We start from the raw sequence: 15557 nt of genomic DNA, 5'->3' as shown, positions 1-15557 counted from the left end.
AGTACAAGCTAATTATTAATAGGTTTATATATATTGGCAGTGATGAAAAAAGGCATATTGTTAAAAATCGGTATTTTCTTTAAAATACATACAAACAGAAGCCAGTCGACCGCCCATCCCTTCGTGAGTACTGCAGTATTACAAGAGTAATTAAAAAATGTTAAGTGTAATTAATGTAGTTTTACATACTTCTCCTAAGTCAGTACCAACCATATTTAACTTAAAACTGTGTTTGTAAGTAACTATGCTTGTATATTTCACCCACTTAAAATTTCTGTTTAAACAAGTTAACACTTAAAAAAAATTCTTAAGGACAGACTATCCAAAAAAAAAAAAAAATACCTTGCCCCTCCCCTTATATATAAAACTACTAAAAAATTTTTTAAAGAAAAAATAATATTTAGAAATAATCTTCGTATTTAAATATCCTTTTATAAGAAAAAGAAAACCCAACCCTGCATCTATCCAGCATGTTTTCACAAATAACAATTTATTAGATCCTCAGAGAATTCTGAGGCAGATAAAGCAATTTATTATTAAATACCTACACCGAATTCCCCAAAAGTTGACTCTAAGAATCATTCTCTTAAGAGCTTTGAAAAATGCAAACACGATCTGTAAAACATGGCTGATTGCTTTACCACTCACATTTAAGATTTCAAATAATTTTTTCTTCTTGGCTGGGTCTTCTACCCACAGAATTATCTGACGCACACTGGCACAAGGTAGGTTCTTTTCTCCAGTGATGATTCGCACGGGATTCCGCAGAAGCTGGCTTGCTAGCTGCTCTATGCTCGCTGGAATTGTGGCCGAAACCAAGATGGTCTGACAATCATCGGGAACGTTTTCCAAAATGTCAAGCACTTGCTGTTGAAAGCCCATCTTTAACATGGTATCAGCCTAAAATGAAATCATGTTGAAGTTAGCCCAGCTCGACACTGAAGCCCAGAACCACCCAAGAAAAGACTGATAAAATTAGAAATATAAAAAATTAAAAACTCTTAAACAGAAAAATACACTATAAAGTCAAAAGACAAAGGATAAACTGTGGAAAATATATACTTACATAAAATTATAAACTGTGTATTTACAATGATATACAAAGATTGTTATTACGGCATTATTAGTAGTAGCAAACCGCCATACACACCCTAAATATTCATCAGTAGGGGACCTGGTAAATAATGGTAGAGCCATATAATACAACACTATGCTGTCATGAAAAATGATCAGAAAGCCCTTTATTAAATAATGAATGATTGCTAGGAGAAAGAAAGCACAGTACAGTACATATGTACAATAGGATACAATTTACGTTACGCAGTATTGTATGTGTATATATTCAAGAAACTGAAGGATTAACACTGGAGAGAAGGCTGGAGGGGCAATTCCACTTTTCATTTTTTAGCTTTTTGCGAAGTTGGATTTTATTTACCATGAACATATACTATATTTATAATAAAATATTAAATAAAAAGTGTAACGTTGGAGGCTGCTATGGCCTGCATGTTGGTGTCTCCCCCATATTCGTATGTTGAGACCTAACCCGGAATGTGCTGGAATTCAGAGGTGGAGCCTTAGGAGGTGATTAAGGGGCGAGAGCTCCACCGTGGTGAAGGGGATCCGTGCCCTCACCCAGGAGGCTGAGGGAGCTGCCCTCCCCTTCTGCGGGGGGGACACAGAGGACACCACCTCTGAAGAGACAGCAGGCCCGCACGGGTCCATCTGTCACAGCTCCACGGACAGCTCGTCCGTCCCACTCTCCACCACGTCCTCGTGTCACGCACATAAAAAGCCCTGAACGTGTATTTTATAAAACACGAACGTATGTTAATTCTAGGCACAGAACAAGCTCCTTACTTTATGTCAGACACCGTACTAGTCAGTGTGTACCAAAGCCCTCTGAAGACAAGATCACCTGGAATGAGTTTTTAAAGATTCCTGGGCTCCATCTCAGACCTACTGAATCAGAATACGCAAGTGAGAGGGCCGGACTTGTACTACTGTCACCGTCACCGCGCACACCGGGTGACCCTTACCGTCCGGGACACCTGGGCAAACACCGTGCTTCGTTAGGGGGCCACTGCAGGGAACGAAACAGGAGAGAAGGAACAGTCCGCGCGCAGTCCAACGGGGCAGAGGAAACAGGAACCAAACCCGTCTCGGGAGGAAGGGATTTCAGAGTCAGGGACACACGAAGAAGGGAGAGCAGGCAGACGGGGTGGGAGAGGACTCTAAGCCAGAGGACAGGTGTGACGGGAGAGACAGAGGGGGACAGAGCAGAGGTTTCCTACTCCAAAGAACAATGTAGCCCTCACCCCTCTCGAGACAGCAGCTTCTCTCTTCTCCAGGGATACTTTCATTCTCAGTTCCTCCCTGGTTTCTCAGACTACTTCTTCGTTTACTGACTCATCTTCAAACTCCCCAAACCAGACCTCAGCCCCAGCCCTTGTCTCTCCCTGCCCGTTTCTCTCCAGCCTTCCTCCTGAGAGAAACTGTGATGTCTCACAGATTCCAATGCGTATATCTCGTATCTACAGAACACTTCCCCTAGTCTATCGTTCACATGAAATTCAATGTATCTACAGCCAAACTCAATTGCTACTGAGACCCAGCATTTACCCACTTGCCCTTTTCTAAAATTAAAGGCACAACTGTAACTTACGGAGTCACCTCCACCACCGCCTTCTCCTCCCTCTCTCACATTCAGTCATCAGGAGACTCAAGAACGCTCCTCCAGTGACTTCTGGATGTAACTCCTGCCTCCTCCTGCCGCCACCCTGTCTCCGACCCCCACCTCTGTCTGGACTGCTGGCGGCCGTGTTCCCAAGACTCTTCCTTCTTTAATTTCCCTTGCCCTGAGCAGCAGAACGACCATCCTAAACCACCACTTTCAACATGTTACGCCCCAACTCAATAATACAGAAAACCTCCTTGTCTCCCACATCAAACCCAAACTCCTCTGCCTCCCTTCCAAGGCCCTCTATAATCCAGCCCCACCCAAACCACTCAGCTTTACTTCCTATTATTTCTCAGAATTCTTCAAGCTGATGGGCTCCTCTCTGTCTCCTCTACACGTGCACTTGCACTTCTGACTCTGCTTATGTCAGTCTCTTCCCTTGGAATAGTGGATACATCCTCTCGTTTTCTAAATCTTTTTCAATCTTTCGAGGCCATTACCTCTTGAGAAGCCACTTTTTACAGTGTGAATACATTTACTCTCTTGTTTTTCCTTCTGACTTACTTTGTCCTGGACAATAAGCATATTGTGTATAGTCCAATTATTTTACTAACAGCTTGTATCAGCGACTGGCAAATTATAGCTCGGGGGACAAATTCAGATCTTTATCTGTTTTTGTAAATACAGTTTTATGGGAACCCAGTCAGACCCATTTGTTTTCACACTGTCTCCATTTGTACTGAGTAGTTACAACAGAGACCACATGGCCCCAAAGCCTAAGATATTTACTAGCTGGTTCTTTACAGAAAGGGTTTGCCAACCCATGGCCTACATCATTCATTTTAGTACTTTAGGATCTCAGTACATACGATCATGTTCTTGCCTTTACATGTTCGTGTCTTTTCTCTCCAGTACAATTTCAGCACCTGGCAGGCTTGAACGGTAGTCAAACGTTCCCTGTGATGCCTCCCAGGCTTACCCAGAGCTGGCCGATCCACACTAAAGAGCACTTCCGTGCCGACTTCAGTTTCAGTACATCACCAATCACGTTTACCAGCCCACTTCCTCTCCAGACCACATGGAAACCATGCTCCTTAAAAGCCGAGGAGCAGGGATAGAGACTGCACGTAACAGGGACCAGACCCCCGTCTGCCGAATGAACACCCCTTCCGCACCGTGACAGGGAGCACAGCACTGAAGGGCCTCGAGAAACCCTGTTAGCTGAAGAGAATGAAAATGCCATAAAGCGAAGCGAGGATGAGTGGAACCTAACTCCAAATTCGATACAAGAATCATTTCTCGGGCTCATAAGACGGGGAGGGCTGAAGAACGCGGGCTTATCAACAAAACGAAGCCCAGGCATGTGTGCAGGGTGGCAAGAAGTCTAACGATCATCAGATGCAACAAATCGGTCCCACAAAACAGCTGTGCCAGGAAAATGCTGAGTCAGCAGGACTCTTTAAAGGCCTGGATATTATTATTTTACATTTCTGCAGGACTTTTCAGTCTATGTGACATTTTCACAGCCATTCTTCACCCTCAGCACAGCTCTGGAAGAGGAAATGACTTGCCCACAATCTCACAGGAGGTGGAGTAATGTTCAGCCCTGGTCTTTTGGGTACTGGCCACGTGTTCTTCCTACACCCTCCAGTATCCCACTGGGGGATGTTTACTGGGGCCCACAAAAGGTGGGCCAAGACGCTGGGTAACACCAGGCCCTGCTCAGTCCCCGCTGGCAGGTTGGTTGTATGGGAAGACACATGTGCCCACAGGCAGGAACGGCACATACCCAGTGTGGACGGACACACAGTTCTGTGTTCACACACTTAATTGCCTGGTGGAATATCAACGAGTAATCTCGCTTTTACTTCATCGTGCTAAGCAGGCCAAAAGTATAAAAATGCCCACATGGCATATGTAACAACTATTAATACAGATTCCTTTGAAGCTAAGAGCCGAAAAAAAACAAAACAAATAAAAAAAAAAAAAGAAAAAAGAAAAAAATACAGATTCCTATGTCCACACAGAAAAAAAGAAATGAAAAAAGGCCATCCAACTAAGCATTGTTACTTCCAAAATTCCCGTTAATAATTTTTTGCCATTGATTCCTTATTTGTGTAGAGAAATGACAGCAAGCACCAAATGTTTCAGAAACTTATCATTCTGAAAACAGAGCAGTGCCTGTTGAATCTGCGTTTTCTGTGCATTAGGGAAGGATTGCTCTGGTTTAACTCTGGCGGACTACTGCTCACACTGGCTGCAGGGCTGCACAGGAATCAGCTGAAGAACCACTACTGCAATTTTTTAAAAGTCCCTGAATTTTTTTTCCTTTGAGAGAAACAAATGCTCTAAATATACAATGAAATTATAAAACTATGCTTTTCATAAATCCTATAAAATTATGTGACTGATATTTTTAAAACACCACTACTTACTTCATCTACTACTACAATTTTTATACCACAGAGTTCTACGCAGCTCTGCTTCATTATATCCAGAAGTCGCCCAGGTGTCGCTATGATAACCTGAATAACAGAGAAGCAGCAAATTAGAAAATTAGGTAATATTCATTTGCTAATTCATTCTATATTTATTGAGTGGCTCATATATGCCAATGTGCTAAGCACTTAGAGTTCAATGATGAATAAGCCTGACACAGGCTCTGCTCTCAGGAAACTCATAATATAAAGGAAGAAACAGATAAAACAAGTAAATACTCATGAGATATATAGAAAGACATTACACGGACAGCTAAAAATATATAGAAAAAAATTAGCCGGGCATGGTGGTGCGCACCTGTAGTCCCAGCTACTTGGGAGGCTGAGGCAGGAGGATCCCTTGAGCCCAGGAGTTTGAGGTTGCTGTGAGCTAGGCTGATGCCATGGCACTCTAGTCCGGGCAACAGAGTGAGACTCTGTCTCAAATAAATGATGGGACAACTATAAAACTATGAACGGAGTCTGAGGGGTAGGCGATACCAATGTTAATTCCTTGTGTATTCCAATGTATCAATGTCAACGTTAACTTTCTGATTCTATAATTGTATCATGGATAATGTCCTTGTTTGTAGGAACATGCTCTGAAGTACATGAGGGTGACAGGGCATCAAGTCAGCAACTTACATCCAAAAGGCTTGGGAGGAAAAAAAAAGTTCTTTATACAGTACTTGCCCTCTTTCTTTACGTGTGAGATTCCTGTAAGAAAGGCTGATATTCACCCACAGAAGTTGTTGAATACTGCAGTAGCTTCATCCCAGCTGGTAGATAATTGCTGCCCCCTCCCCGAGTGCCCTTCTCCAACTCCCTGCACACCCAGCTCCCTGGGACTCCAGGACCTCCCCACCACCCCAGTAACTAAACAGTTAATGCCCAGCACACCAAGGGGCCTCCAGGGCCTGGCTCCCCCACAGAGGCTGCAGCCTACCTTGACAGGTCAGCATGTGCACCAAATCTTTCCGTAAACATTTTGACTTTAAAGGCAGATATCCTCAACCACCCATTCAAACTCCAGAAAACTGAGGCTCATGGAAGTGAAATAACCTACCTATGGCCATACAGCTATCAGGTTCCAAAGCTAGAACTAGACCATATTGCTTTTACATACCTTTATATATCAGAAAGTACAGACTACACATAATAGCACAGCCAAGGAAGGAGCAGAGTTAGCTAAATTATGGTTTCAATTTTGGCACTTATTATTTATTGGTTATAGACCCTTAGATGGATTCTATCTTTCTGAGATTCAACTCAACCGTAAGAGACGGTATATACCAACCCACCTCCAGGAGTAAATGTGATGGTTAAATGCAATAATGTTCATGAGAACATCCAACAGTATTTGCCATGTAACAGGCACTCAATAAACTGTGTTCCTTTCCCTTCCTATATAAAACAAACTCTTTAAAAAAAATTAAGCCTTATTTGGTAAGAATTGAAAAGCTACCCAAAATCACACTTCTAAGTTCCTCAAGGGGGAAAAAAACCCCACTAGTTCTTACATTGCTTGCAAAACTTTTCGCAGGCATTGTATCAAACTGGTGCTCACCTTAACATGTTGCTGCAGACGGTACAGCTGGGGGGGTAAGGGTAAGCCCCCCACGAGAAGCACAGTCTTCATGCGAGGCAGGCCACTCAACAGCTCTTTAGCTTGTTTCTCTATCTGAATGGCTAACTCTCTTGTTGGTGTGAGAATGAGCGCAGATGGAGTTCTGCTCTGCAAAGACATGAAAAACAAGTCTAAAAACACCAGCAATTAATTCCTGCTGATATGAACGAAATTTCACAGGGATTCCAGGAACACGGCCCTGTTAAACTGTTCCCATCAGCCCAACTGGATACGAGCCCTCCTGCCTTCTGTTTGCTACAGATTTTTTCCCTCTAAAAACCATCATAAATTAAACCCATTTCTTATGTAACACAGACATACAATGAAAGATTAAAATTGGGCCACAGTAACCAAGGTGGGAAAACCGAAGGTTTGCTCTTAATTGGACCCTGCAATCTCTAGCCACCCTCCCCTGAAGAGAAACCCAGTAGTCCCTGTGAAGATCTGGTCAACGCTCGGCATTCTACCCTGGACTTTTCCCTCTCAGTTCTCTTGTAGATTCGCTTCTTTCTTTGTCCAAAGAACTTATAGACACATCCATATCCTATTTCCTGTCTTAGAGCTCTATTTTGGTCCTCCAGCCGTGTGTCTGACCTATATTTTGAACATCTAGTGCTTTCTTTTATTTTTTTCTTCACATTATCTTCTACCACTCTCTAGTTTTCCAAATTTATCTCCTTTATCTTTTCTCTCTTTGCTCCCATTTTTTACTTGTTTCCTTCCTTGCCATACTTCTTATCTCAAAAGCTCACCTGTACTACCAGGCAAATAGTACTTACTCAACATGTTTGTTAAACTAATTAGGTGTGAAAGTGCTTTATACACTGTAACAAGTAAGGTAGCAGTATTTTAAGATGAACTATGGGTCACTTTTAAGAGTATTTTTTGAAATCCTACTACACTGTGTTCCACCTTTGGTATAAATCAATTTCTTCAAAACCCAAAACCAAAGGAGGCTCAACTGACACATAAACTGCAGCTCATCTGGTTGGCAGGATTTTCCCCCCCAAATCAAAAGCTCATTCTTTTTTTTTTTTTTTTTTTGAGACAGAGTCTCACTCTGTTGCCCGGGCTAGAGTGAGTGCCGTGGCGTCAGCTTAGCTCACAGCAACCTCAAACTCCTGGGCTTAAGCGATCCTACTGCCTCAGCCTCCCGAGTAGCTGGGACTACAGGCATGCGCCACTATGCCCGGCTAATTTTTTCTATATAGATTTTTAGGTGTCCATATAATGTCTTTCTATTTTTAGTAGAGACGGGGTCTCGCTCAGGCTGGTCTCGAACTTCTGACCTTGAGCAATCCACCCGCCTCGGCCTCCCAGAGTGCTAGGATTACAGGCGAGAGCCACCGCGCCCGGCCAAAAGCTCATTCTTTTAATAGAAAATCTGTTCAAAAGAAAATCTTTTGCAAGGAAGCAATTTTTTAGACCCTCAATAAACAGACCTTTGGTTCAACAAAACAAAAGAAAAATTCCCTAAAATTATGTTTTTCATACATTCAGAAGCAAAATCACTAGGAGCACTAGTGACTAAAGTTCCAAATATTTAGTATAATACCAGCTTGCAATTTTAATATAAAGGCAGAACTTGGTAAATACCTCATTTGTTTCTTTTTTTTTTTTTTTTTTTTTTTTTTTTTTTTGAGACAGAGTCTCACTCTGTTGCCCAGGCTAGAGTGAGTGCCGTGGCGTCAGCCTAGCTCACAGCAACCTCAAACTCCTGAGCTCAAGCGATCCTCCTGTCTCAGCCTCCCGAGTAGCTGGGACTACAGGCATGCGCCACCATGCCCGGCTAATTTTTTCTATATATATTTTTAGCTGTCCATATAATTTCTTTCTATTTTTAGTAGAGGTGGGGTCTCGCTCTTGCTCAGGCTGGTCTCGAACTCCTGAGCTCAAACGATCCGCCCACCTCGGCCTCCCAGAGTGCTAGGATTACAGGCGTGAGCCACCGCGCCCGGCCCTCATTTGTTTCTGACAATGACGTATGTGAACTCTGTCACTTACTTCACATAATGCTCGGATGATAACAGGAAGAAGAAAAGCAGCTGTTTTTCCTGAGCCAGTATCTGCACTGGCCAGAATGTCTCTTCCCAGAAGTCCCACAGGGATCATCTGCATTTGGATGGGGGTTGGCACTTCATAGCCTGATTTCTTCAAGTTGTGATTTAAGGCCTCAGGGAAACCACAGTGTTCAAAGTCAATGATGGGCCTCGTGACTTCTTGCCCTTGAACTACAATTCCCAGCTGCCGTTTAAGATTTTCAACCTGGTCCTCCTGAAGGTTCAAAATAAAGGGGTGCTCTTTGTAGACATAGAAAGCATTCCGTGGAGACTCTGGCTCCAAATCAGCTTTCTGGGGATTGCTGAGTTTTAATTTCTCTTCCTTTTCCTTAACTTGCAGGAGATGTTTTGCTTTGCACTCCAAGCTGCACACATCTTCATCTGTCTTATCACAGATATACTCTCCGTATCGACCGCAGACCACACAGACGGGTTCCCCTGGTTCTGCCCAGCGCTGTGTTTTGGAAAATGACTTAACAGGCTCTTCAGAAGGATGACTGTCCTTTGTACCCAGCTCAGGTCCTACCGAACCAACCTCGGCCAACTGGCCAGCTGGACCGGGGAAAGGACAAGACTCGCTGCTGTGCCCATCTGGTGTCGTGGCCTCTTTTGTGACTAAAGCATCAGATGGAACATCTCTGCCTTTGTCTGACTGAAGGTCTTCTGCTTCTGGTTTAATTTTCTTAGCCGCACCATTTTTGCCATCCTCATTAGCATTCCTCTTGATTTTCAGAGATCGTGGAACAAACATCCTTCAATATTCTGTTGAGGAAATTATATAATGAGATTTATTTTATCCTTAATAAGGTTCACATATAAAGTACCATATGATTATCTTGGAGTCAGCCTAGTGTCCCAGGGCTTTGCCTTAAAGGAATAGTGAAGACATCATGACACTACTTACATCAAGCTTTTCTTCCATTCACTAATGTCCTCTGGTGAAGAGAGCCCTTTTCCTCATACTTAGGGAGTAGTGAAACACTGCACGCTGCTCCGCGCCGCTCTGCGCACACAGTCTACTTCTGGTGGCTGATTACTTGCACTTTGAAGTATCAGATACTACAGAAATTCTGGGGCAAATCCTCCTGTTTCATTTTCATAAATACAGAGGGATACTTCACAATTAGAATTTTTAAAATCAGGCCAGGCACAGTTGGCTCATGCCTGTAAATCCTAGCACTTTGGGAGGCCTAAACAGGAGGATCACTTGAGGCCAGGAGTTCCAGACCAGCTGGGCAATATAGTGAGACCCTCATCTTCACAATTTCTTAAAAAATTAGCCAGGCATGGCGATGTGTGCCTGTACTTCTACCTACTGGGCAGGCTGAGGAAGAAGGATTGCTTGATTGCTTGAGCCCAGGAGTTGGAGGTTGCAGTGAGCTATGACAGTGCCACTGCACTCCAGCCTGGACAACAGAGCGAGACTCTGTCTCAAAAACACAGAAAACAAAAAACTTTAAAATCAAAACCACAAACCATAGAGAAAAATGCTGTTTTTATGTAACACTTACTTGGTGCTTACTATACGCCAAACACCGTGCTTAGTGCTTTACCCCATCTTCACAACAATCATATAAAATAAGTAGGTTAGTACTTCGTTTCATATATAGATACACACAGATATACATATTTTGATTATGCTCTATTATATATCTTACATGGCACGTTATACATAATATAACATAACAAAATATTTTATATGTCGCATTTCACACGTGAAGAAACTGAGCCAGCTGCAGATTGACGTGCCCAAGCTCACAGACTTAAATGTCAGAGCCCAGGCACTCTGGCTCCAGAGCACACGCTCTCCACCATAGCTATACCTACTTATGCCAAAAATATGTTTTTGCAAAATTACAGTGATTGGCAAAGAAGACTTATAACCTAATTTTGGGACTATCAAATATACTAATAAATATTTTTCTCAAAAAGATTTTTATAAGATAAATTTCCAGATTCCAAAGTCCAAAAAATTCAACAAAATGCAACTGCGGGTCTACAATTACTACCCTCAGTGTCCGAAAACGTGAGCAGGGGCGAGTGGGGCAGGCACGACTCTCGCGAGCACGGAACAGCCTGGAATCGGAAGTCTCCAAATGGCGAAACGGAACCGGCTCTGGCAGGGCGGGCGGCGGCGCCTGCAGTTCTCGCCCTCGGCCCCCGCACGGCCGCGCGTTCCCAGACCCTCCCCTCGGGCGTCGCCTCCCGCCCCCGCCAGGCGGCCCTGCACCCCGAGGCGCGTGCACGTGACGGCGCCGCCCGGAGATGGGGGGCGGGGCGCGGGGTCCCGAGGGAGGCCCAGGACGGGTGGGGGACGGAGGAGGCTGCAGGGATGGGAGGGGGACCGCACAGAGGGACCGTCCCGCCGCCGCCGCCGCCGCGGCCCGGCACCCGCGTCCCGGAGGAGGGGAACAGGACGGCAAGGAGGCCCGAGCGGCCGGGGCCGCGGCGCGCTCACCCGCGCAGACCTGGGGCCGCGTCCGCTCCCGCTCGGGCCGGCTCCCCTTCCAGGTGCTGGGCCGCGCTTCCTGCAGACAGGCCCGGACCCGCTCGTCCCGACGGCGGCCGGGGAGGGGCGGTGCGGAGCGCAGAATCCACTTCTCCGGGTTTTGGGAGGCGGCGCGCCCGCAGCGCGGCGGGGGGCGGGGCGATCTCGGGGCGGGGCTTGGGAGGCGGGGCTACCGCGGCACGGGGCGGGGTCTGGAGAGCTCCGCGCCCCCGGCCCGGCTCTGGGCGGGCGGTCAGGCTCGGAGCCCGGCCGTCGCGGGGTGGATTCTGCACGCAGGGGCACGTTCGGGGATCCTCTTGGAAGCATTTACGTAACCAAGTGCGCCGGGACTGGCTGAAGAGAGACCGTCCCGAAAGACGCAAGAGGGTGGGCGGGGGCCCGGCCCGCGGGGAGAGAGAGCGGGGAGTCGGTGCGGAAGGGAGCCCCTGCCCGCTGGGCCCGAAGCCCATTCTGCCTTGACCTAGTAAAAGAACTCAAAAATTACACAGGGTAGCTTAACGTGGCGTATTCGATATACTGCATAGTATTTCCACCACCACCACACCTACCCACCACCGAAAAGAAAATAACGCAAGTCACGGTTCTCGGTCGCTGTGGTTTGCCCTTTCTCCGCTGTGCCAACCTCTGGAGCCACGTGTCCCAACCACCCTGCAGTTAAGAAGTGATGGGGGAGGAGAAAGCGGGGGAAAGGAGGGCGTATTTTCCAATCTGATATGGATGCATACGAAATAGTACATTAAACAAATACATAAGATTTACGGCACACTGATAAAACTTGTGACTCCACCACATTATCAATAATTAGCATCCGTGCATCCCCGGGATTCCACCATTTGCCTCCCTCCCCCACCATCACGATCCTGAATTTTGTCTGTCTCTCCTTGCCATTTTTTAGTGGTTTCTATCATGTTTGGATGCATCCCTAACAATATATTGGTTTTTCTTTTTGAGCTTTATAAAAATAGTATAACATATGTAGCCTTCTGGGATTCACTCAACATTTGTTTTTTTTTTTTTTTTTTTGATTCATCCAAGTTGTTAAGTGTAGTAGTGGAACATTCATTTTTTACTGCCTAGTCAAAAGGAAGTTTTCTCCCCGTTACGAGTGGATTCAATACTACATCGCATATGATGCTAAATGCACTTTACATTTTTCTTATTGATGGGAACCACACAGACTAATTTTGTAGGTCACAAAGCTATAACAATTCTTTCCTGGGTTTTGTGACATTTGTAATTTGTTGTGATTTCTTTTCCCATTATAAATAAATAGTCACTTTTGAACATAATTTTCATTCACAATTCTGTATCTTTTTCTTAAAAAGCCTCCCCCTTCTCCAATTATATAAGCTCGTGTACCCACAAAACCTGAATCTGCCCCCAGTAATTACGAAAAATGCTGGTAGGAGCATTCTTGTTCACCTCCTGTGCGTGTGCTCAAGTCTCCTTTGAACCTAGGAGTGAGCACTGCTGCATCAGAGGCTACGGGGCTGTTCAGCTGTAAAAGATAAGGAGAAAGTGTTTTCAAAGTGGTTGTACCAATCTATACTGCCGCCAACACTGATCAGCACATGCATTCCACGTTCTCTCCAATCACTGTCAGACTTGTTGCTAGTCTATGGAGAATAAATAGGTACCATTTTATGGTCTTAATTTGTATTCTCTACTTATTTCTGATAAGATTGAGGTTTTTATTCATATATCGATTATTCATTCATGTTTCCTCTTTCTCTTCTAAGGGTTTTAAAATATATACATAGGCTGGTCAAGGTGGCTGGCACCTGTAATCCCAGCACTTTGGGAGGCAGAGGTGGGAGGATCAGTTTCAGAATTAATACAGCGAACTCCTGTATACCCTTCACAAAGATTGACAGTTTGCTGTATTTGTGTGTGTTAACAAATCCACTGAAAAATACGTTTTTTAAAAGACAGGAGAAACTTTATTTCAATGAGCAGTTTGCAAACTGGGAAGAGGCAGTCTTCCTTACAAAAAGATGTGTTTTGAGAGGACAAAGAAAAGGGTTTTTGTTTTTTTTTTGAGACAGAGTCTCACTCTGTTGCCCTGGCTAGAGTGCCATGGTGTCAGCCTAGCTCACAGCAACCTCAAACTCCTGGGCTCAAGCAATCCTACTACCTCAGCCTCCCAAGTAGCTGGGACTACAGGCATATGCCACCATGCCTGGTTAATTTTTTCTATATATTTTTAGTTGTCCAGTTAATTTCTATTTTTTAGTAGAGACAGGGTCTCGTTCTTGCTCAGGCTGGTCTTGAACTCCTGACCTCGAGTGATCCTCCCCAGCCTCGGCCTCCCAAAGTGCTAGGATTACAGGCATGAGCCACCGTGCCTGGCCCAAAGAAAAGGTTTATCTTCTATAGAGAAAGTTCCCACCCAGGTTCCCACGCTGGCCCACTTATGCAAATGAGGATACAAATTTGCTTAGTTCTGATTAGCTGGCACTTGTTAAATTCTAATTGGTCAACACAGGTCACAGTCTGGTGGTTGAGTCAGGCACTAAAAAGGAACACATAGCTACGAAAGTCCCAAAGTTACTCAGAACACAGAGTACTATATGTGATCTCTAGGCCCAGTTAGCCACTCAGAGTCTATCTTGAAGGATTGGCCCTTTCAGGGTTCACATGTGTAAGAGAGATTATATTTTACATATACATATATATATTTTTTCTGAACTATTTGAAAGTAAGTTGTGGCACGTATCTTCAAAGACAAAGATCTTCTCTTAGGTATCCAAAAAACAATGTTCAAATTTAGGTCGTTTAACACTGATGTAATACTAATAGCTAATTTATGGTCCTTACTGAAATTTCACCAGTCGTTCCAATAAGGTCCTTTAGAGCAATTTTTTCCCCAATCCAGGAACCAGTCCATGATCTTTTCACTTTCTTTATGGAGTCTTTTAATGAATAAAAGTTCTTAAGTACAATGTAGTTAAATTTTTCAATTTCTTTTTTACTCCCTTTTATTTTTAGTAACATAATAATTGTACGTATGTATGGGATACGGAGTGATGTTTCGTTATGTGTATACAACGTATGATGATTGATTTAGGGTTATCAGCATATCCATCACCTCAAACCTTTAACATTTCTTTGTGTTGTGAACATTCAGAATCCTCTTTTCTATCTTCATATGGATTGGTTTTTGTCTGGTATGAAGTATAAATTCACATCTTTGCTTTCCAAATGGCCAGCCAATTGTCTAAATCACATTTATTAACTAGATTCCTTCCTCCAGTGACCTGCAGTGCCATCTGGGGTCATGTATCAAGGTTCTACTGTGTCCAAGTCTGTTTCTGGACTCACTGCTCTCTTCCAGGTTGTCTACCTTTGTACCGATTCCATCCTGTCTTGATTATTGTAGCTTTATTATAAGTTTTCCTGTACGATTGAGCAAGTCCTGCCTGCCACGTTAGCTTTCTCCAAAAGAGTCTTGGCTATTCTTGCCCCTTTGTTCTTTCATGTGCATTTTAGATTCAACTTGTCAGTTTTCAGAAAAAGTCTTGATGCAATTATGATGGGAAATGCATTAATTCTGTAGATCAATTTGAGGGCAGAATTGACATCTTTACAATATTATCTTCCTGTATATCACAATTATTTAGGTTTTCTTTCTCCAGAGGTGCTTGCCCATTTTTGGTTATTTATTCCTAGACTCATTACAGTTTCTATTATTATTATAAATGGTATTGTTTAAAAGTTTTTAAAAAATATTTGCTCATTTATAAAAATGCGATTGATTTTCATCTGTTGATTTTATAGCCCCTTGTTAAATACTGTTTGTATTTCTAATAATTTCTTGATTAATTTTAGTTTTCTATTTAGACAGTCACATCTTAAGTGATGTTTGCTTTGTTTTCTTTCTTTTTCTTTCATTTATCTTCCTATGCTGACTAAAATCTCCAATACAGTGCTGAATAAATGTGATGATAGCAGACATTTCTGTCTAGTTCCTGATTTTAAAAGAACTTAACTCACATGTTTCCTCATTAAGAATGATGCATGTTGCAGGTTTTTCAGACACCTTTTATTAAGTTAAGGAAGTTCTCTTCCATTCTGAATTTGCTAAAAGTTTTATTATGAATGAGTATTGGACTGTATCAAATGCTTTTTTCTCTCTTTTTCTTTTTCCTTTGTTGAGATCAGAAAAAGGGTTTTTGTGTCCTTATTTATCAACATAAAGAATTAT

The 15557-nt window shown here is 43.5% G+C and overlaps 1 protein-coding gene across 8 annotated transcripts in view; it reads right to left on the bottom strand.

The window, feature by feature from the left end:
• Window positions 1–15557, bottom strand: part of DDX59 (DEAD-box helicase 59) — a 48362-nt gene that overhangs the window by 7192 nt on the left and 25613 nt on the right. For 3 of the 8 annotated variants that reach the window (XM_069459303.1, XM_069459298.1, XM_069459302.1), the window contains exons 1-5: window positions 11303–11435; window positions 8789–9606; window positions 6725–6892; window positions 5116–5205; window positions 649–900 (exon numbers count right to left, since the gene is read on the bottom strand). In XM_069459303.1, coding sequence (XP_069315404.1) covers window positions 649–900; window positions 5116–5205; window positions 6725–6892; window positions 8789–9595 — 1317 coding nt within the window. In that variant the 5' untranslated portion in view covers window positions 9596–9606; window positions 11303–11435. Of the gene's footprint in view, window positions 1–648; window positions 901–5115; window positions 5206–6724; window positions 6893–8788; window positions 9607–9748; window positions 9901–11302; window positions 11436–15557 lie in introns of those variants that run through there. The other 5 variants (XM_069459304.1, XM_069459305.1, XM_069459299.1 and 2 more) reach the window with 4 other exon arrangements.

This window comes from Eulemur rufifrons, chromosome 27 (assembly GCF_041146395.1).
Source record: "Eulemur rufifrons isolate Redbay chromosome 27, OSU_ERuf_1, whole genome shotgun sequence".
NCBI lineage: Eukaryota > Metazoa > Chordata > Mammalia > Primates > Lemuridae > Eulemur > Eulemur rufifrons.
The sequence above is the reverse complement of the archived record's forward strand: the minus strand, read 5'-3'. Positions and strand labels throughout refer to the sequence as shown.